The 21,582-nt window shown below is 33.3% G+C and overlaps 3 protein-coding genes across 6 annotated transcripts in view; 2 read left to right on the forward strand and 1 right to left on the reverse strand.

Moving 5' to 3' along the window:
* The first annotated feature begins 12,177 nt into the window (after positions 1-12,177).
* On the forward strand, positions 12,178-14,327 carry LOC145958248 (multiple organellar RNA editing factor 8, chloroplastic/mitochondrial-like). Its single transcript, XM_083074991.1, has 3 exons — positions 12,178-12,347; positions 12,676-12,773; positions 12,862-14,327. The coding sequence occupies exons 1-3, from the start codon at positions 12,193-12,195 to the stop codon at positions 12,978-12,980; spliced, it is 372 nt and encodes a 123-aa protein (XP_082931117.1). The 5' UTR covers positions 12,178-12,192; the 3' UTR covers positions 12,981-14,327.
* Positions 14,328-15,286: 959 nt separating this feature from the next.
* LOC145958249 (ERBB-3 BINDING PROTEIN 1-like) overlaps positions 15,287-21,582 on the forward strand; it is a 43,881-nt gene continuing 37,585 nt past the window's right edge. The window contains exons 1-5 of one of the 4 annotated variants that reach the window (XM_083074993.1): positions 15,287-15,333; positions 15,437-15,570; positions 15,663-15,798; positions 15,963-16,112; positions 16,229-16,811. In XM_083074993.1, coding sequence (XP_082931119.1) covers positions 15,764-15,798; positions 15,963-16,112; positions 16,229-16,418 — 375 coding nt within the window. In that variant the 5' untranslated portion in view covers positions 15,287-15,333; positions 15,437-15,570; positions 15,663-15,763 and the 3' untranslated portion in view covers positions 16,419-16,811. Of the gene's footprint in view, positions 15,334-15,375; positions 15,571-15,662; positions 15,799-15,962; positions 16,113-16,228; positions 16,812-21,582 lie in introns of those variants that run through there. The other 3 variants (XR_014433935.1, XR_014433933.1, XR_014433934.1) reach the window with 3 other exon arrangements.
* LOC109818637 (lectin 7) lies at positions 19,516-21,060 on the reverse strand. Its single transcript, XM_020384168.3, has one exon. The coding sequence runs from the start codon at positions 20,581-20,583 to the stop codon at positions 19,804-19,806; it is 780 nt and encodes a 259-aa protein (XP_020239757.1). The 5' UTR covers positions 20,584-21,060; the 3' UTR covers positions 19,516-19,803.

A 21,582-nucleotide genomic window follows, 5' to 3' on the forward strand; every position in this document is an offset into this window, starting at 1 on the left:
TTATAGATTTTTTTCGAACCTAGCTTGACACTCTGCCATTGAACCTTATTGTTTGATTTTAAACAACTCCCTTTAATGATTCTCATATGAGGAGGACCCAAAACAGAGTTCTAAGACATGGGTAAAGGGCTACCAATCTGTTAACTGTTGATTGTGAGACATCCACTTGTACTAGTCTTGTGCCTCACCTTTCATATAGAATGCAACCAGTTGTACCAATTGTCGCCACCGGCCCGAAACGGGCTTTCGGCATTCGCGAAGGATGGTTGGACTCTTTTATTTGTTTAAAAATATGGATTGCTAGAATGACTTATTCTCAAACTGAGACCTTGTCAAACGAGCAATTTTATTAAAAGGCTCACCAATCCATGTTAATCCCAAGCGGGACCCTCCATGGATTAGCGGTTTTCATAAAAAGGAAGGGTTCATGGAGTCGCCACCAATGTTTTACTCAAAACATTGGAAAAAGAAGTTTAAGGCAATCGATTCAAAAATCGACTTCGGCCATGACAACCAGAGTCGGGTAAGGGAGTCGGTTACGCGTGGGGAAGGTGTTAGCACCCCACAGCGCCCCTTTCGGGTTCCCTATGACAGATTATTTCTAAAAATAATAGTGCGAAATTACTAAATTACCCCTATTTATTCTAAACAATTATAACTTAACTATCTACATGATGACAGTTAAATATACACACAGAAAGCAGTAAAAGGAAGGTCTTAAGAAGAAACCTTTGAAGCGTGCTTTTATATTCAAGTAAAACTGGGAAGCTTTTTGGCGTTCCCTCGCTCTACAAGCCCGCTCGCTCCCTCCTAGAAAATTTTAACTATGGAAATCCGGAGGATTTCCCTTCGACTCAGTTCGAGACTCAAGCAAAAAGCTCAGAACTCGAGAACTTTGTCGGATCAACTCTCCGAGTGATTTCTAGGCAGAGCACTGCTCAAAAAAACCCAGAATACTCAAGAAGAGGGTTAAAACTCAGTGCAAAAGTGTAGAATGACGTCCAATTGACGTCATATTTATAGGGATGAGGCGCAATACGGCCTCTGGGGGTCAATACGGTCCGTATTGAAGTTTTGAACTACAATACGGCCGTATTGAATTCAGTACGGCCGTATTGAAGTTCAAAAAACCTCAATACGGCCGTATTGAGTTCAGTGCAGCCGTATTGAAGTTCAGTGCAGCCGTATTGAGTTCAGTGCAGCCGTATTGAGTTCAGTGCAGCCGTATTGAAGTTCAGAAACTTCAATACGGCCGTATTGAGTTCAGTGCGGCCGTATTGTAGTTTAAAATGTTCAATACGGCCGTACTGAACTTTTGGGAGGCCGTATTGGGCTTCATTCCCTCCACTTTCTTATTTTTTGCTACTCTAAGACCTCTAAACCTACAGATTGTCATCCCACGGTCTTCTAAGAGTCCCTTTGGCTGACTTTCCTTTGATCTTCGAGAGTCTTCGAGTCTTATTTCCGACCCGGACAATTTTAGGGGTCTACACCAATTAATCTAGATGAATCTGGTATAGGAGAAAATTGTTCGACCCATAAGAGCCAATCTAGAAGGTTTAGAACCATCAAATAGGGAAAGTGATAATTTTGTTGGTTGTATGGTTGGCAAGGTTAGCTGGTGATGGGGCGTAAATGGTAATCAACAAGGAGAAAAATAAGGTGGTTGGGATTAGGGTAAGGTCATACCATAGGAATTAATGTTGTGTGTTGCAAGGGGGAAAAGACATATTGGGTTAGGTGATGGTTTGGTGTGTGAGGAAAACTAGTGTCATATGGGAAAGGTAATGTAAAATTAGGGTGTATAGTGTTTAGTTGGGAAAAAGGTAAGGAAACACTAGGGGAGGAGCTAAATGAAGTGATGTAGAAAATAGGGGTATTCTGTGTGAAATGAAAGATAAAGGAGATGTGAATTCATAGGGTTTAAATGCAGTTACCAAAATAGTAGGATTGAGAGTGGAAGCAAACTAGGGCTTAACAACCATGACTATCAGTTTCCCCATGAATGCATCTAAGGATTGTTGCATGGCCTTTTGACAAGAATCCTACAATTGTTGTTGGTTCTTAAAATAAGTTTGCATGAATTTGTCATTAAGGGCCTCATCCACTTCTTTGGACGATTTAGGAGACATGGGATTGAAAATGAAAACACCAAACTATTATGGAGCTACTAAGAAATTAGGATTCTAGCTACTAAAATATGTAAAATTGACAAAATAAAAGATTTCATTCATATCAAATTATTCAACTTAAACTTAAATAAATGACAGCTAGTTGGGCTAGAACATATATTGGGCTCTTCAGAAAAAATAGAAACAACTAATTTAAAAAGTTGTAGAAATAAAAGAACCTCAACATATTAATAGAAGTCTTTTAACCGATATGGGCTAGATGCATGAGCGTAGCCGTAGGCCTAACATGGTCACTATATTTTACAAATATCTGTGTAGAAAATCCATGTGCCCTAAGGGCTGCCTATTTTATGGATTAGGCCCATCTGAAATCACATACCCACAAAAGTAGAGTAAACGATCTTCTAATTTTTCTGGCCAGGGCAAGAAGATGTTCAACTTTGCTTCTCCGAACAACCAAGTAAATAAGGGTCAGAAAATTATTTTAATTCATTACAAATCAAACTATAATCATCCTAAAAACCCGATTAGCCAAATCAACCGATCAACAACAAGCACAACCCAATAATCCTACAAAACGAAGCAATGGTGGCGAGAAAGTAGTAGTTATAGTGAATTTTAAGGAGAGAAAAATGAAGGTATAAGATAAGTATAGCATTAATAAATAAGAAAAGGGAAAATATTAATAATTAAAATCAAATAAGGATGATACATATGATTCTCAAAGAAACCTGCCTTGGCAAGGAGCCAACCATAAAGTACTTCAAACATATTATGTTTTTTCAACATTATAATCATTTGGCCCATAGTGGGTACCTGGAAGGAGGCAAAAAATAAATAAACATACAAAAAACAGATAACTGGATGAGAACCAAAAGTAATGATGGAATCAAGGAAAATACACTACTAGAAAAATTAATATTTGTGACGAATTTTGTGACGGAAAAAATAGCATCGCTAATAGTGACGCATTTTGTGAGGGAATTTTAAGTTTTGTGACGGACTAGAATTTATTGAATTTTGTGACGGATTTTGTGACGGAATCTATTCTGTCTCTAAAAATCCGTCACAAATTTCGTCACTGAATCAAAAAAAAAATTTGTGACGGATTTTGTGACGGAAAAATTTTCGTCTCTAAAAATCCGTCACAAATTTCATCTCTAAATAAAAAAAAAATGTTTGTGACGGATTTTGTGACGGAATGGACTTCGTCTCTAAAAAATCCGTCACAAATTTCGTCACTAAAATGAAAAAATTTAGTGACGGATTATTCCCTCTCAAAATTCCGTCACAAATAGGTTATTTAAGTTAACATATACTATAATTTTTATTAATGTAACAAATGATATATATTTATTATTACTAAATAAATAAAATTTATATATTATTAATAATTTAATATTGCTAATAAATTAATATCAATAATATTTTTAGTATATTTATAGATAAATTGATAATTTGATAAATATAACTTAGTATATATTAATATACTTTTACAAAAATATAAATATAGTAGATATATAAGATATGTATATTTATATTTTTGTAAAAGTATATTAATATATAATAATTTATATTTATCAAATTATTAGTTTATGTATAAATATACTAATAATATTATTGATATTAATTTATGAATAATATTATAAAAATATAATATATATATATATATATATATTTTTTTTTTATGTATTTATTAATAATAAATATATATCATTTGTGTGACACCCTCTACCCCACATACCATAACACAAATAACAAAAATTGAATAACATAATCTTTTTCATAATTGAAATTTACCAAACATGTTTAATTCAAATCAAAACTTATGTATTTGTGGAATTAAATAGATATTGATACATCTCACGCAACAAGGAATACAACAGAACAATCAAAAAGTAAAATATAAACTTACATAGTTTATTTGTTTATCTCAGGTTCTCTTAAGAACCCACAGAGTACTCTAATCCATGCAATAAACATCTTACTCATATAATTGTCTCTTACAATTGCATTCCCTTATGGTGTGTTTGGATGAGTAATTTTACAAATTCAAGGAATTTGAAATTCTTGATATTTGAATTACTTTGATTTCAATTTCTATCATTGTTAAAATATTTTGTTTGGATAAGTCAATTCAATTTTTTTAAATTTTAAATTGTTAATTTGGATATATGATAATATGATTCTATCATGATAAAATTGCTTTTAAAAAGATATTTATATGCTGAGATTTTTAAATAAAATTTTATAAAAAAATGTTAACCAATTTTTAAATATTTAATAATTTTAAAAATTAATTTAGATAATATTTAATAATTTTTAAAGTATTTTTGAATATTCAATAATTAAAAATATGAAGATATAAGATAAAATATATAAGTGAAATAAGGGGAAAAAATATGAGAAATTTCAAATTGTTACATTTTTGGGAGAATTTGAAATTCTACTACTTCAAAGAATTTCACAAATGCTCTGGTAATCGATTACAATACTTGGTAATCGATTACAACGGTTTATTTTCAAAATGATTGGAACGTTGTAAAGTTTAAATTCAAATTTTGAAATTTTCATCTTCTGGTAATCGATTACATGGAATGGTAATCGATTACCAGTCTCTTAAAAACAATAATTGCCTTATTAAAACTTAAAATATTGAAAACCTTTATTTTGAAAATCTTATTAATATAAATCATATTTGGGTTTTCTTTGAAATTCTTTATTTTAAATGGCCAAGAACTTTATGCAATATTTCTCTCCCTTTTTGATGATGACAACATACTGTAGATGGAAAGAAACATAAAACAGTGTATATCGATCACTCCCCCTTAGTCTCCCCCTTAATAAATCATTGTTTGATGTTAATTTTTATATTGTAAAAATTTGACTTTAAATAGACAGTTGTAATGATCAGATTAAATTGTTCAATTCAAAATATCTAATATTTGATCAGGACCCTTCTTTCCTTTTCTCTCCCCCTTTGGCAACATCAAAATGAATGAGACAATATATATAAAAAAATTGAATAAGATAAACAAACACCATTCAGAAACAAAAGTACAATATGTCCTATGAGCAAAATAGTCAGAGTCAAACGAGCAGAATTAATCTAAAACATACTAATCAAAGATCCAGAAATTGACTAAAAAATAGTCCAAAACATAAGATAAACTAAAATAGCAAATAACAGAATCAGAGTCAACTAGCTACTCGGAAGGGCGTCTAAGAGATTTTACTTCCTCCTCAAGACGAGCCATGCGAGTGTCAAGAGAATCAAAACGTTCACCAACATAGAACCGGAGATCTCTAATTTCATTGAGAACATCCGAGAGAAGTGCTGATGAAGGATCTTGAGGAGGTGGTGACAGAGTTCGATCGTCAGTGTCTACTGCTTGAAAATCCCGCTTCCTGACCCAGGTGTTGTCCAGTGTTTTCTTGTACCCAAAGGAAGCAATTGCATTTGCTCCAATCTCAAAGACCCTCTTAACTGGAACCCAGGTTTCATCTTCCAAAGGAACACTAAAATGTTCCAAAATAGTAGTTACAAAATGTGGGTATGGAAGAGAAGCATTAACCCGCAAGGCCTTCTTCATTCGACTCCTAATCAGATGAGCCCAGCTAAATTCCCGGCCAGTGATTAGAGCCCATATCAAAATTAAGTCCTCTTCTGAAGCCTGTGCAAGGTTAGTCGTGCGTGGAAGCAGTACCCGAACAATTATGTAATGCATGATTCTATAATCAAGTTTCATTGAGCCAGCCAATAATCTTCCAGCCATGTCAACATTATCCATACAAATCATACTTCGGGCATTGGGATGGGAATATTCTGGTTTCCATGTATCCGGAATCGTTCCCTCAAACAGAGTACCTTGATCTTTTAATTTTGATAAATCCCGGAACAGAGACTGATTTATCACTATTGGAATCTTTTTAACCTCACTGTAAAGAACTCCATTCCTAATTTCCAAATTGCTGTAAAAGACCCTAACTAATTCTGGATAAACAGGGTTTTTCATAGCCATAAAATCTACTAACCCAGAATTCTTAAAAATCGTATAACACTCAAAAGATTCATCCTCAAAAAAATTAATACTGATATATTTGGGATCAACAATATTTCTCTCAGAAAATAACTGGTAGTACTTATCTCGTTGTTCGTCTGTGGAGAACAGAGCGAGAGCACGTCCAGCGTACGGAATGGGATTCGTAGGAGTAGGGGCATCGTCGGAGGGAGGCTGTTGGCGGCGCCTGGCGGTGGTTGAACGAGACGAAGAACCCTTATGACGTTTGGATGATTCTGCCATTTGAATGTTTGTTTTGAAAAATGTAATCGGTAGAGTTGAAGAGACTTGAAAATGATGAAGAATGGAACAAACGGGGCTCAATTTGGTTAAGATTTGAGGAAGATATGGGGATTTGAAGATCTAAGGGCGCGAAGGGTTTTGGGTTTTCTTTCGTGAGGAAGAAGACGAACTGCACTTTTTTAAGTGCAGAGGAGTCATGTAATCGATTACATGACTATGGTAATCGATTACACCTTTTTGAGATTCTTTGCATTTTGGAACTGGTAATCGATTACATTACATGGTAATCGATTACACTATACCCAGATAAGTGAATTAGCACTGGTAATCGATTACACTACTCTATAATCGATTACATATATCAGAACAAGCAAACATGCACTGGTAATCGATTACATGACCAATAGCTGATACTTTAAAACATTCTATAAAAGTCATTAAAATAACTATAAGAAGATAATGTCCACAAATATAAAATAAATAATAATTAACTAATTTAGTTATTTATTGAAAAATATCTTTCTAATTTTATATAGCTGAACAAGAGCTGTCAAAACGGGCCAGCCCGGCCCGTTTGGCCCTGCCCACCTCAACCCACTTTTTAAGTGGGCAAACCCGGCCCGGCCCACCAAGTTTATTATCTAAATTTTTCTAGCCCGGCCCGGTCCACGACGGGTTGGTGGGCTAAACGGGCAGCCCACCAACCCACCTTATTTATTTAAAAAAAATTATAATTTAAAATAAATTTCAATATAAAATAATATTTAATCTAAAGTAAAAATTTTTAAACTAAGTATCATGGGTACAACATTAAAATTAAATTAATAAGTGTGCAACTTTAAAAAATAAAAAAAATAAAAATAAAAAATCTTTCATGAGAGTGATTATTCATCAATATTAAATTTTATTAGAGGTTTGGATAGATAAATTTATAGTAATGTCATATTATTTAACATTGATTTTATCTTTATCTATAAAAAAAATGATATCTTATTAAAATAATGCATATATAATAATACATAGTTAAGTGAGTTGTTAGTGGGTTTAGGGGATGGGTTGGTAAGTGGGTCAGGTGGGCCACCCCGCCCACCACGGGTTCAACCCGGGTGGGCCGGGTCGAAAGTGGGCCGGGTCACATTTTTTGACCCATCATAATTTTTTTTCATTTTTTTGGCCCGGCCCGTCCGTTTTCAAGTTGGGCCGGGTTGACCCGCGGGCTGGAGCCCACTTTGACAGCTCTAACAAGAAGACACATACTGGTAATCGATTACATGACCATGGTAGGCCACTAGGCCAAAAGCTATAGCTGATAGTCAGGGCGCAACTCTTTTTACTTAAGAGCGTAGAAGCCCAAGTTTGAGAACGGCCCGTTTTAGGCTACTTAAAAATCAAAATATTACAAAAATTAATTTTCATAAATATTCATTATTAAAATAGTAATAATTATTAAAAACCTTTAAAATATTCTATAAAAGTCATTAAAATAACTATAAGAAGATAATGTCCTCAAATATAAAATAAATAATAATTAACTAATTTAGTTATTTATTGAAAAATATCTTTCTAATTTCATAATTTTTAATTTTAAAATTTAAATTTTTAGTTAAAAATTATAAATTTCTTATTTTTTGTTAATAAAATAATATCCTTTAATTTCTTAATTTTTATGCTTAAAAGCAAACTTATAAAATAATCTAATTTAGATTTATGAAAGAAATAAGCACAACCTAAAAAATGGAAATATTTTATTTTGCATGAAAGTTATTAATATGACAGGTATTACTCGATCTTGTGTTTTCAAGTATCCTAATATTGTGAAAAATATGAGTTAGAATTGATTCAAATGAATAAAATTAGAACTATATATTCATATGTATCTCAAAGAAAAAGGAAGGAAAATAACATATGAATTAATTGACATTGTAATAACTATCCACAGTCAACGGTAGAATGAAATACCATCAAATTAGCCTCAAACAACTCTAACCTCTCGTTTGTACTCTCAAGTGATAATTTACAAAGCATGCACACTCATTATAAAGTATACAAATTTTTACTTATAAATTTCACTTTATTATATAAATCAACAAGTTTAATATTTAAAAAGATAAATAAAAGTATATATAATTTCAATATATTATTGTAAATTTAATATAATAATAATAATAATTATTATTATTATTATTATTCATTTTTATTGAAATAGATCAATCTTTTAATATATTATAGTATATATAATTTTAATATATTATATATAGTCATTAAATTTAATATAATAATAATAATAACTAATATTATTATTCATTTTTATTCAGGTAGATCAATCTTTTAAGTGTAATATAAGTTTTTTTTTAAATAACTTGTAGCCTATGCTTTTAAACTAAATACATATTATAGTAAAAACTTTAGTTTGACCTATTTAATTTTAAATATATTTGATTACTTTGTACGTTTATTAATTTTTGTATGTGAGCAGAGTAAATTACATTATTTTTAAAAAATATTGTGTTTTTTGTTATATATTTATGTTAAGATAATTCTATAAGATATAGTTTAGATATACTAGTTTATCCTCTCCTAATTTCTAGTTTAGTTTCCTTAGTACTTGAATCTGAATGATTTTCATGTTATTGAATTGATGGATACAATAAAATAAATAGGCATAAAACATAATCAATCCCTAAAGTTTAGGAATTTAGATAAAACTGACTAAGGAAACTAAACAATAAATTAAGAGAGTATAAACTAGTATATCTAAACTATATCTTATAGAATTATCTTAACAATTTATATTATTTATAATATAAATATATTTAAACAAAGAATTTAATTGTTTCGGTAATAAAAAATTCATACGTAAAAATTAAATTCAATATATAATTTAAATAAAATTAGGTATATACATACTAAATCAATTATTCATCTTTCGATATAATACTTGATTTCTTTTGGTTATGATATTTTAATATATTTTATTTAAAATATCAATTAACATATTTTATTATTATTATTATTTAATTTATTGTAAAATAATTAAAATATTTAATTTAACATCATTAAAAAAATAACCATTATAAAATTTATTTTTTTTAGTTTAATTATTTATTATAATACTTTTTAGTTACCGTATTAACCAAAAAATTATTTTTAATTAAAATATATTTTTGAATTTTAGTTAATTCATTATCATTCACTCACTTTATTAAAAAGTGATAAAATTTAATTAATTTAATAAAATAAAAACTTTAAAATAAATATCTAAAATTTTTAACAATTTCTTAAATACAAATATTTAATTAATTAATTTTAATATATACTAAATTTAATATTAGAAAATTTATAAATATTTTAGTTATAATTTTTATTATCTTTTGAATTAATATTGGATTTCTTTTGATTATGAAAGATAGTAAATAAAATTTAAAATCTGAATGAGTTTGGTTGATAAAAATATTTAATTAATTTTAATATAATAAATTTAATATCAAAATATTTACCTAGATTTGAGTTATAATTTTTATAATCTTTTGATTTAATATTGGATTTTATTTATTATAAAACATAATAAATAAAATCTAAAATCTGTTAAACGAATCCACACTCCCTCTTACCCTAGCAGACCTCTTTCTCTTCTCTGTTAAACGAATCCACACTCCCTCACCGGCCACCACAGCTCCTTCTCTGTTTAACCATTCTAACAGTCCCTCACCCGGCCACCACACCTCTTTTTGTGTTAAACCGTTCCAACAGTCTCTCGCCGGCCACCACACCTCCAGCTGTGTTAAATCATTTAGAGAGAATATTAATATGACAAGTATTACTCGATCTTGTGTTTTTGTTAGAAGATTTTATGTAGTTATTTGGTGAGAATATAATTTTTTTATATCCAAAGAAAAAGTGTTGTACATAAAACTTTAAAATTTTGTTAAAATTTCAAAATTGAACTATTATTATTGTTATTATAAATATATTATTATTTTAAATTTGAAATACTACTATTTTGCATTTAAATTAAATTATATTAATCATTATTTTCAAGTTTAAATTCAAAATATTATTTATATATTAATTTAATTAATAAAAATATAAGGTAGTAATTTTAAAAATAATTGTATTTTAAAGATATTTATTTCATATTATTTATAGGAGTTAAAATGGAAGTTTTTTTTTTCAAAATAAAAAATATATTTTTAAAACGCACAGAGAGGAGAGGAACGAGTTTAAACCCTAAAGAGAGGCACCACTCTTTCCTGAAATTTTTTTAATCATTTTCCCTCTTTTACTTTTCCCGCACAGTTTTTCTTTTCACTCTTTACTAAACCCTTTGCATTTCCATTATCCAACGATGGCGACTCAGATCCTCTCTCGCGTCTTCCCCAAATCCCTAACCCTAACCCCCTTCCTCTCCCGCTCCCTCTCCCTCTCCGCCACTGCTCCTCCCTCCCTCTCCGCCCTCTCCTTCCTCCGCCGCATCTCCCTCGCGGCCTCCCCCTCCCTCCGCTGCCTCCTCCTCCCCGCCACCCCCTCCCTCCGCGCCCTCTCCACACGCGCCACCACCTCCTCCCTCAACGAACCCAACCCCAACTGGTCCAACCGCCCCCCCAAGGAAACCATCCTTGTAGACCCCTAAAATTGTCCGGGTCGGAAATAAAGCTAGAAGGCTCTCAAAGACTGAAGGAAGATCAGCCAGAAGGACTCCTGGAAGGCCCTAGGAGGGTTCTCTGTAGGTCTAGAGGTCTTAGGATAGCAAAAATAAGAAAAGTGGGAGGAATGAAGCTCAATACGGCCTCCCAGAGGATCACTACGGCCGTATTGAGTATTTTGAACTGCAATACGGCCGCGGCGAACTCAGTACGCCCGTATTGAAGTCTTTGAACTTCAATACGGCCGTACTGAATTCAATACGGCCGTATTGAAGTTCAAAAACTTCAATACGCCCGTATTGACCCCAGGGGCCGTACTGCGCCTCATTCCTATAAATATGACGTCAATTTGACGTCATTTGACACTTTTACACACAGTTTTAACCCTCTTCTTGAGTATTCTGGGTTTTTTTGAGCAGTGCTCTGCCTAGAAATCACTCGGAGAGTTGATCCGACGAAGTTTTTGAGTTCTGAGCATTTTGCTTGAGTCTCGAACTAAGTCGAAGGGAAATCCATCGGATTTCCAAGTCAAAAATTATTTTTTAGGAAGGAGCGAGCGGGCTTGTAGAGTGAGGGAACGCCAAAAAGCTTCCCAATTTCTGTTTAAATATATAGAAAAGCACGCTTCAAAGGTTTCCTTCTTAAATCCTTTCTTTTACTGCTTTCTGAGTGTTGCATACTTAAATTATCATCATGTAGATATTTCGCTTATAATCACTTATAATAAATAGGGGTAATTTAGTAATTTTTGCGCTATTATTTTAGAAATAATCTGTCATAGGGAACCCGAAAGGGGCGCTGTGGGGTGCTAACACCTTCCCCACGCGTAACCGACTCCCTTACCCAACTCTGGTTGTAATGGCCGAAGTTGATTTATAAAAATCAATTGCCTTATTCCTTTTTCCAATGTTTTGAGTAAAACATTGGTGGCGACTCCATGAACCCTTCCTTTTTATGAAAACCGCTAATCTATGGAGGGTCCCGCTTGGGATTAACATGGATTGGTGAGCCTTTTAATAAAATTGCTCGTTTGACGAGGTCTCAGTTTGAGAATAAGTCATTCTAGCAATCCACATTTTTAAACAAATAAAAGAGTCCAACCATCCTTCGCGAATGCCGAAAGCCCGTTTCGGGCCGGTGGCGACAATCCTCCTCGACGGCTACGACTTCGAACACTGGCTCGTCGTCATGGAGAAGCCCGAAGGCGACCCCACCCGCGACGAAATCATCGATTCCTACATCAAAACTTTGGCCAAGGTTATCGGAAGGTAACAAAATAACATTAAAAAAAAACCCCTTTTTTTTATCCATCATACCTAGCCTCTTCAGGACAATAAATTAACAAGTAAAAATGAAATAATTTTCCTTGTGTATAAGCTAATTCTCCTATTAGTTTTTTCAAGAATTTTATTTTTAACATAAATTAGTTTTAGTTCTTTATTTTTATTTGCTCTAGTGGCTTAATTAAAATTAAGCTCTTATTGTATGATAAGGTGAACCTAAATGGGCTATGTAGAAGCTATTGGAGGTGCATCCCTTAGGTGGTTGTGGGTTTTGGATTTTGATTATTTAGTGTGGTTGGTTTGGTTTTTGCAGTGAAGAGGAAGCCCGGATGAAGATATATTCTGTTTGGACTAGGCACTACTTTGCGTTTGGTGCGCTTGTGTCTGAAGAGCTTTCTTACAAGATTAAAGGTATATGTTGTTTTTGAGCTTTAAGTGTTTTGCATGTGTTTTGTGCTAGTGAGAGTTTATTCGGTTTGTGGTTTTTTTGGAAATGCAGAATTGCCGGGAGTTCGGTGGGTGCTTCCTGATTCTTATTTGAATGTCAAGGAGAAGGATTATGGAGGTAAAATTTCTTGTTATGTCACCGTGCTTTATTGTAGTTACCTTAGGGCCTAGTGGTGCCTCATATTTTGAAATTGACTTGTCTAAGATATTGAACCGCCAAGCTTATGATACTGCAGTAAACTATACATCTATGTATGAGAGACATCAATGATATTTTTTTTGTGTGTGATTGACAGGAACAGGTATTGGCCATTAAATCTTTATCATGAGTGATTAAGTTTAAATTATAAAAATCATGTACTTTTTGGGATGATCATGTGACCTATTAATTTCAATCATCCATTTGTAGTTGTATGGTTAAAATTGGTTTCCCTCACTAGTCAAAATAACTTTTTCATTAGATACATCCTCACACAGTTTTCCTTTTTTCTATAGCTTCGAGTTGAGTATCATTGTAGTTTATTCTACAACTAGCAGTTGCATTATGTGCTTGTTTGTGATAGCATAAATTTAGAAAATTGCTTATTTTTCAAAGGTAACTTTAGGTACTTGGATGATTAATTCTTGGCCTTTATGCATATCAATTATCTAACGATCGAGTAACTATATTTGCAACATCTCTAAAAGTGAAACGTACACATAGTTAACTGTCAAGTTCAATTTTTTAACATCTAGCAATTGGATTGGTACTTTTGTTGTGTTGGAAGCTCACCTATTAACTCTAATTTGAACTCCAAGTTATTCTCTGGTTTGCTTTCAAGTACTATTGTCATTTCAAATGATTATTTATGCAAGAATTTAGAATGTTATAGCACTGCTAGCAGCTGTTTAACAAGATGGTGGCAGGATCAAGCAAATTCCTCGTCTCTTGGGACCTGGTCTCAACAAGGCAGGCACGTTTTATTGTTTTGGGTTTAGGATTTTGATCCTCTTGGATGTTCTAGAGTGTACTTGGTGATTTTCTTGTTCTGATTAGTTCACATAATACATTGCTGTGTTCTTGTTAATTTCTGGTCACATTGCGCTATATTGTATTTACTTGGATGTTTTTAAACACTAACTACATAATTTTTTTAAGTGGCTTTGGTTATCCTTTTGAATTGGCTCTACTATCCCTTGCTTTTAATTTGATTCCCTGCTTTTTAGAATTGTTATATTTTGGGTTTCTGATTTCAATATTGCTTTAGCTGAACCTTATTTTGATATTTTGCACCACTTTGCAGGGAAGTTCCCAACACTTGTATTAAGACTTATGCCTACATGATTTTTTCTTATATATATTTTTTAATTTGTCAGTTCATATATTTGCTTTGATGATGCTGGTTTTCCTTTAGTTTCCATTTGGTATCTGCTTGTACTATATTTGTTTTGCCATGGAATGTTGTTAAAAATTAAAGTTGCAATCTAGTGATCTTACGATCCTGCTGCCGTGTGATAGAGAATAGTACTTTGGATTTAATTTATTAGTCTCCCATTCTTTGGAGAGGAACCACTTTATTAGTCTCCCATTCTTTGGAGAGGAACCACTTTATTAGTCTCCCATTCTTTGGGTTTAATTTGCAACAGTTTGTTTCAACATTTCATTTATTCAACAGTATGACGATTGTCATCTTTTTTCCAGTTGTTCTGGAACTGTGATTCAATTTTAACGTTGCAATATGATATATTGTGAAATCGTGAAGTGAATGTAAACTTATGGTTGTAAGTCACCATGAAGTGAAAATGGACTTGTGTAACTGGTTGTGATTATCTGTTGTCTCTGTTCTGGAGTGAAGCATAAAAAGTACTCATACACTGTTTGTTTGAGTGAATGTAAATTTAGTATGTTTTGGGTAAGTCCATGTTTTACGTAGCTAGAATTAATGGTAACATGAATTATTTCTCTCATGCATGCGTGCACACCCACACCCACACAAGCATGCACAAAAATGGATACACATGATTCATCTGCTGCACGCACATCTACGTCCATGCACATATGTACTTGCTGAAATCTTTACCATTGCAGTACACTCATGGTATTGTATATATTATTTCTCTTGTGTGCGCATGCACCTTTACACGCTCAAACACGGGCAAACATACAGATGCATTCACATGTGTGGGCCTGTATGTTCCTACACTTGTTTTCCTTCCTGACAAATCTTTGTCATTGCAGTAAGAAGGATTTCGGTGTAATAGTAGGCATGGATAAATATGATATTTACAAGGTACAGGATTCAGCTTATACAATGTCATTTGTTCCAAGCTTTTTGATTGAGTACCTGTTGTTTAATGGAAGTTCTATTCTAAATTCCCTGTCTAATACATTCTTAAAGATAGTTCAGATGGACCTGTTGCTGTAACTATTGAACGCCAAGAAATAAAGAGTGGGCTATTTGATTTGAAACTTACTACCCTAGATCAACACTGTAAGACTATATTGGTTAATGATACTGTCAAGGTTCTGGAGGGTCCATCTAAGGTCTGTTATCTCTGATTGAGCAGGTTTTTCTTTGTGGTATATTTGGAATCTTCATGCTTCACATGATATCTTATCTATTATGTCATTTTGCATGGTAAACAAGGAATTGTCAAGCACATTTATAGAGGGATTGTCTTTTTATATGATGGAAATGAGGAAGAACATGGAGGTTATTTCACTTGTAAATCTAATGTGTGTGAGAAGGTCAAGCTTGCTGTTGGTGATTGTAGTGGAAAGGTTTGAAATCCTTTATAATATCCTGCTCTGTTATAAACTGTTTGACGACTTCAGTTGATTTTTTGATGTTTTTCATTCTGCTCCATGGCCAGGATAGTGAACCGGGTCCTTTAATCTTCGAAGACCAACCATCATCACCAAGATCTCCCCTGTCACCCAAAAAACCATGGCAAGCAAGAGAAAATAATCGTGAATGTCTGTAAACATACACGATTCCTATATTAGAGAGTAAGGTTTTATTATTTATATATGAAGGAGCATTATTTGTGAATTGTGATACTTTTTTAACATACATGTTCATATATGCATACGGAATTGCTGTTTTGTTTATTTATTTATTTTTAATATTTTTGGATTATAGCTTATAGAGTTTGTTTTATGTGTGTGTACAGACAAACTGGAAATGTGTACAAGAACGTGAAGAGGAAGATTGAGAGAGGTGTTACTTTCCCAACTTGCTTATCTGTAAACAATGTGGTTTGCCATTTCTCTCCACTAGCCAGTGACGAGACAGTGTTGGAAGAAGGTGATATATTGAAAATGTAAGATTTTTGAGCATGGTTTTTTTTTTCTTAGTAGGAATTTTGTTAGGGGGAATGAAATTTGTGTTTTTCGCTATTATTGGGAAGTTGATGGTAGTTTCTTTGGTTGTTTGTAGTGATTTGACTTGTCATATAAATGGTTTCATCGCGGCTGTGGCTCACACTCATGTTCTTCAGGAAGGTCCTGTCACAGGAAGGGCAACTGATGTTATTGCTACTGCAAATACTGCTGCTGAGGTGGCCTTGAGGCTTGTTAGGCCGGGAAAAGAGGTAATCAATTTTAAGAATTTTTTCCCCTGTATTTGAATTTTTGTATGATTTGATTTGGAACATGTTGCCTCTATTAATTGTATGTTTGGTAGATAGGTAGAAGGTCATCACTATATAAGCAATCTAGCTTAGTAAAATTAGGTTGCTTCATGTGTATTGTTTGAAGGGGTTTCTTTGCCTAAATGTGTGCCTTGTGGATTTTGATCTCTAAATGATGAAAAGTATCATGGTTATGGATATACTCCAATGAAGCTTTATTGTCATAGTTACACTGATAGAGGTCATTCATTATTTTTCATGTGTTGTCTTGCCGATTAAGCACATCATTAAACTTGGGAACTCCTCTTGATGTCTGTATTGTTCTTTTATCTTCATTTTAAATGATATCATGCATTTTCATAAAAAAGACTTGATATTTTTGTTTTGATTAAAATTGTTTCAATAATAGGCTCTGGTAATCGATTACAATAAATGGGTAATCGATTACCAGAGAACCTTTTAATAAGTAAATTTTGAACATATGATTTTCATTGTCTGGTAATCGATTACATGTATAGGTAATCGATTACCAGACTCTTAAAACAATAGTTTCCTCAAAATTTAGTCATCAAACAGTTAGTGAGGGATTCATCTCAGTTAGTGACGGATAAAATCCGTCGCAAATTGTGACGGATTCTAGTCAATTATAGGCATCACAGTTTGTGACGGATTTTGTGTCATCACAATTTGTGAGGGATTTTGTGTCATCACAATTTGTGACGGACTCACATACCTCTCAGTCCCTCTCAAATAGCGAGGGATTTAATCCCTCTCAAATAGCGAGGGATTCTTTCATCACAATTTGTGAGGGATTTTGTGTCATCACAATTTGTGACGGACTCACATACCTCTCAATCCCTCTCAAATAGCGAGGGATTTAATTCCTCACAAATTGCGAGGGATTTAATCCCTCACAAATTGCGACGGATTTTTATTAATTTCTAAACATTTATTGATACAAATTAGTGACGAAAATTATATTGTTTGTGACGCCTTAATTCCGTCACTAATTGTGACGGAGAAAATAATCCGTCACTAAATATTTTGTGACGCCAAATTTTGTGACGGAATCATTTCCATCACAAATTCCGTTACTAACTTATTTGTGACGAATTTTATGAAGTTTAGTGACAGATTTTTTCCCTCTCTAATTTTAATTTTTCTAGTAGTGATAGCTGATGCTAAGTTTGAATATACATATGATAGTTTATCTTTCCAACTTTACACTCATCTGAAACTAATTGGAAAAGAAGAATATTGATATTCTCTAAGTGTAATTTATTTCCTCATATGTGTTATACTCTTATGCACATAAATTACAAATTCGAACAAAACAGTTCAAAAGAGGGGGGCGGGGCGGAGGCTGGTACTCCCGAAAAACGATACAATAATTAGAAAAGCACCAAGTTAAAAGATAGAAACCTTATGATTCTTAAGGGCAAGCACTGCCACCCGACTCGCACACAATTCTTGGAAGACAACCTACACCAAACAAAGACCAGCCATAGAGTTTCAACATTTAAAATCCACAAAACCAAGAAGGCACGTCATGAAATCAAGAACAACCAATCAAGCACGAGAATCATCGATTCACAAACCAAGTGTTACTGAGTTCAAAACAGAAACAAACCTCCGGTTTCAGAAAATTCACTATAGCTTGAACTTCTCTGCTTGATTCCTGCAACAAGAATTCAGCGTAAACTTCAAACTCTTTTACAATTCCCCAACTGTACTTATTATTACAACAACTAGAATCGATACGATGAAGACAAAACACGGCTATGCATCCTTTCGAAAATGACACAACAACAATTGCAATTGAAACGAATACAAAAAAAAAAAGAAACCCGCATTTTTCGTTTCGGTTGAACACAGTGCAATGCATGACGAACCGAACGAATACCTCGGACACGTGAGCAGTGTCGTCCAAGTAGACGTGGCATCCTACTAATCTTAGGGTCTGTCAATGGTGATGAACAAGAAGGGAGAAGAGTGGGCGAAAGAAGGGAGAAGAGGGCTCAGAACTTTCTCAACGGAGTTTGCTCTCCGTAGTTGCTCGCAGCGGCTACCAACGTTGCTGAGTGAAAGGGTTTAGTGGCACGGGTGTTCACGGGCCGCACATATAGGGTTTATTTCTACATCGGTCATAAGAAAAATCGATGTAGAATAATTCCTGATTCTATTTTTACATCGGTCATAACCAAAATCGATGTAAAATATGTTTGTATTTTTCATTTATTTACAAGTATGCCACCGTATTTATAATTTACATCGGTTTTACTACAACCAATGTAAATATAGCGATGTAAAACAGTCTTTTTGTAGTAGTGAGTTGGAGGCAAAGGAGCACCACGTGAAGCATTGCAATGAACCACCGCGAATGACAAGGAGTAACGGAGGCAACAACGTCACTTTATGGCAGAGGTCGCCAAAGATGAAGAACAATGTCTTGAATGTCTTCAGAGATTGCAACAACGTTTTTGTGAAGAAGATAGAAGTGCAAATGCAATGATTTGCCTCGCGAAGAAGATTAAAATTAATATGAGATTAAATTTGCCTTTAATATTATATTTTACATCATATAAAATCTACTTTTTACATCAATTAAAACATAACCAATATAAAATATTTCACTTTATTTATAAAAATATCACTGTCTTTTTTACTATAACAATTATTTTCAAAATAATAAAATAGTCTATCATGGAATCCATATTTTTCCATTAGTAAATATTGTTATCATAACAGGATTAGTGATTGACTTAATCAAAATACATGATCAATAGATTATTGATCATTAAACTATTGAATCACTAGTTAAAATGTATAAGCTAATATTTTATTAAATATGTATTTTATATTATTAATAAAATATAAAAATTATTTTTCTCATGCATTATAACCAAAAGCATGTTGATGTTGCGGTTCATTAATCTTTCAAATTAAACCCCATGGACTTCGGTTTGACACTTATCTAGAGCAAAATGAGCTCTCTTTTTTTTTTTTTTTGTATAAATTTCTTTCAAGCATTGGTCAAACAAAATCAGCTAAAACAAAATTTCTTCAAACCCACTCCATTCAAAAGTGAGTGAAAAATAAATAATAAATGCTTTTATTAATTTCAACACATACGATATTACAAGAAAATAAAAGGCAAATTTTGTGTGAAGATAAAATGATGGGGGGAAAGAGTAGTACTTTTTATGCAATCATAAGAAAATTGTCTACTTCTCATGAAATTGAAATACATTAAATTTTAAACTTAATAAGAATAGAGAAAGTTCACAATCAGCAACTTAATAATAATAACCAACATTAGACCACAGAACGAAATTGCCCTCTTTGCGCCATTGACTGACTTGAAGACACACATATAATTGTCCTAGTAGAAGCTAGAATTGAAGGTCCAAGAAAGGACCTTGTGTATTTCAACCAAGCTTCCCGTGGCACCAGAGAATCCAATTCTAACCCATTCTGGCAGAACGGTCCTCAAATCAATCTCAAACGAGAGGCTAGTTTCAGTCTCGTTCAAACGGCTTCCAGGGTACGTCACAACCACGTCCAAGTTCTTCCCCACAGGCTCGTAACTCACAGTGGCATACGCAACAAACCCATTCGTAACATTTCCAGTTTCCCACTCTTCCGTCGTCACCGAAGCAATGGAGTTAATATCAAGGCCCACGTGGGCATAGGGTGGGTCCCATGGGTTCCCACTGAAGGAGTCAAATTCCACAGCCACCACTTGGTTTTCGTAAACATTAAGCGCGGTGTCGGAACTGAAGAGTCCGAGGTAGCCGCCACTTGAGTTTTGCGGGATGTTGGAGTTGAATGGGCCGAGGAAGAACGCGATGCCGTCACCAATGAGCCCGGGCCCGTATGGCCCAACGACAAAGGAAAAGGTCGTGTTGAAGCCCGCGAGCCGGCCCGTTTGGGCGTCCCAGAGGCGCACGGGTGCAGCATAAGAGGCTCTACCCGCGTTGTAGGGAGTCGCGGGTGTGAGATAAATTGCGCCTTCGGAAACATTGGCATCGCCTTCGAGGGTGATGGCGTTTGTGTACGGCGTGAAAGTAGGGAAGTTGATAGAAACTGAGTTCACGGTTTGGGACAGTACGAGGAAGGAAATGATGGTCGTGAGAACATGCACCATCCTTGAGTTGTTCATGGCTATGGTTGTCTCAAGTGTGACTTGTAGGGTTTAATATTGAGGATGTGTCGTGGCTTATTAATGTTCCCCTTTATATAGAGTTTGACATGCCGGTTCTAAGAGGGAAAATATTGGCATATAAACCAACAATTCATGAGAACAAAGAAGAGAAATATCAAATATGGTAAAAACAAACATGAGATTTAGGTCAAAAGTAGACCATATTAATATTAATGTGAAGTTGTGTATATAATATAACATAAATATATTTCTCTCAAATAAATATCGTAACATAATTTTAATAGAAAACGTGGAAATTGTTAATAATGAAAATTAATGATCAAGGAAAGTAGCAGGCAGGCCTGCGGCCAGCAAAGAAACTTAGAATGTATATACGATTTATATGAAGAAGCCAAATGACTTGCATAGAACACATTAGACAGGGTGATTAAAACAATGAAATTTTCGACTTTGCATTTGACCAAGTTAGCATATGTCCATGTAGCTACAGCCAAGAATGGTAGGTAAAATTTAAAACTAAGCATGGTAACGAGGATACAAATATTTTCCATCGTTTGACTTTTTTTTTTTTTTTTTTTTTTACATGTTTAGATAAATTTATTTAAAAATGTTTACAAAAAAGAATATGGTGGAAACTAAAATATTTTTTTTATTAATTAAAATTAGTTTATATATTTAATTTGTAAAAGTTATCTTATATTAGTTTCTTTAAAAGTTTTTTTTTAATTCACCAATAAGCTAATCTCACATTATAGAAGAAGTTAATTTCATTTTTATTTCATACTTTCTTTTCCTATTAATTAATTAGTAGTTCCTATTGTCCACACGATCTATGCATCTCATACAAAAGTTATATGGTGAAGTGTTCTTTATTACCATTCATACCAAGTTTGCCCTTAAGGTTTAGTGTAAGAGTTAATCGTAATTTTATTTCTAAATTGGAGATCAAATCTTAGTCTTTAGTTTATGTAATGGTGACATTTTAAAATCTTAGTC

Source organism: Cajanus cajan, chromosome 5, assembly GCF_000230855.2.
Source record: "Cajanus cajan strain Asha chromosome 5, NIPB_CcT2T_4, whole genome shotgun sequence".
NCBI lineage: Eukaryota > Viridiplantae > Streptophyta > Magnoliopsida > Fabales > Fabaceae > Cajanus > Cajanus cajan.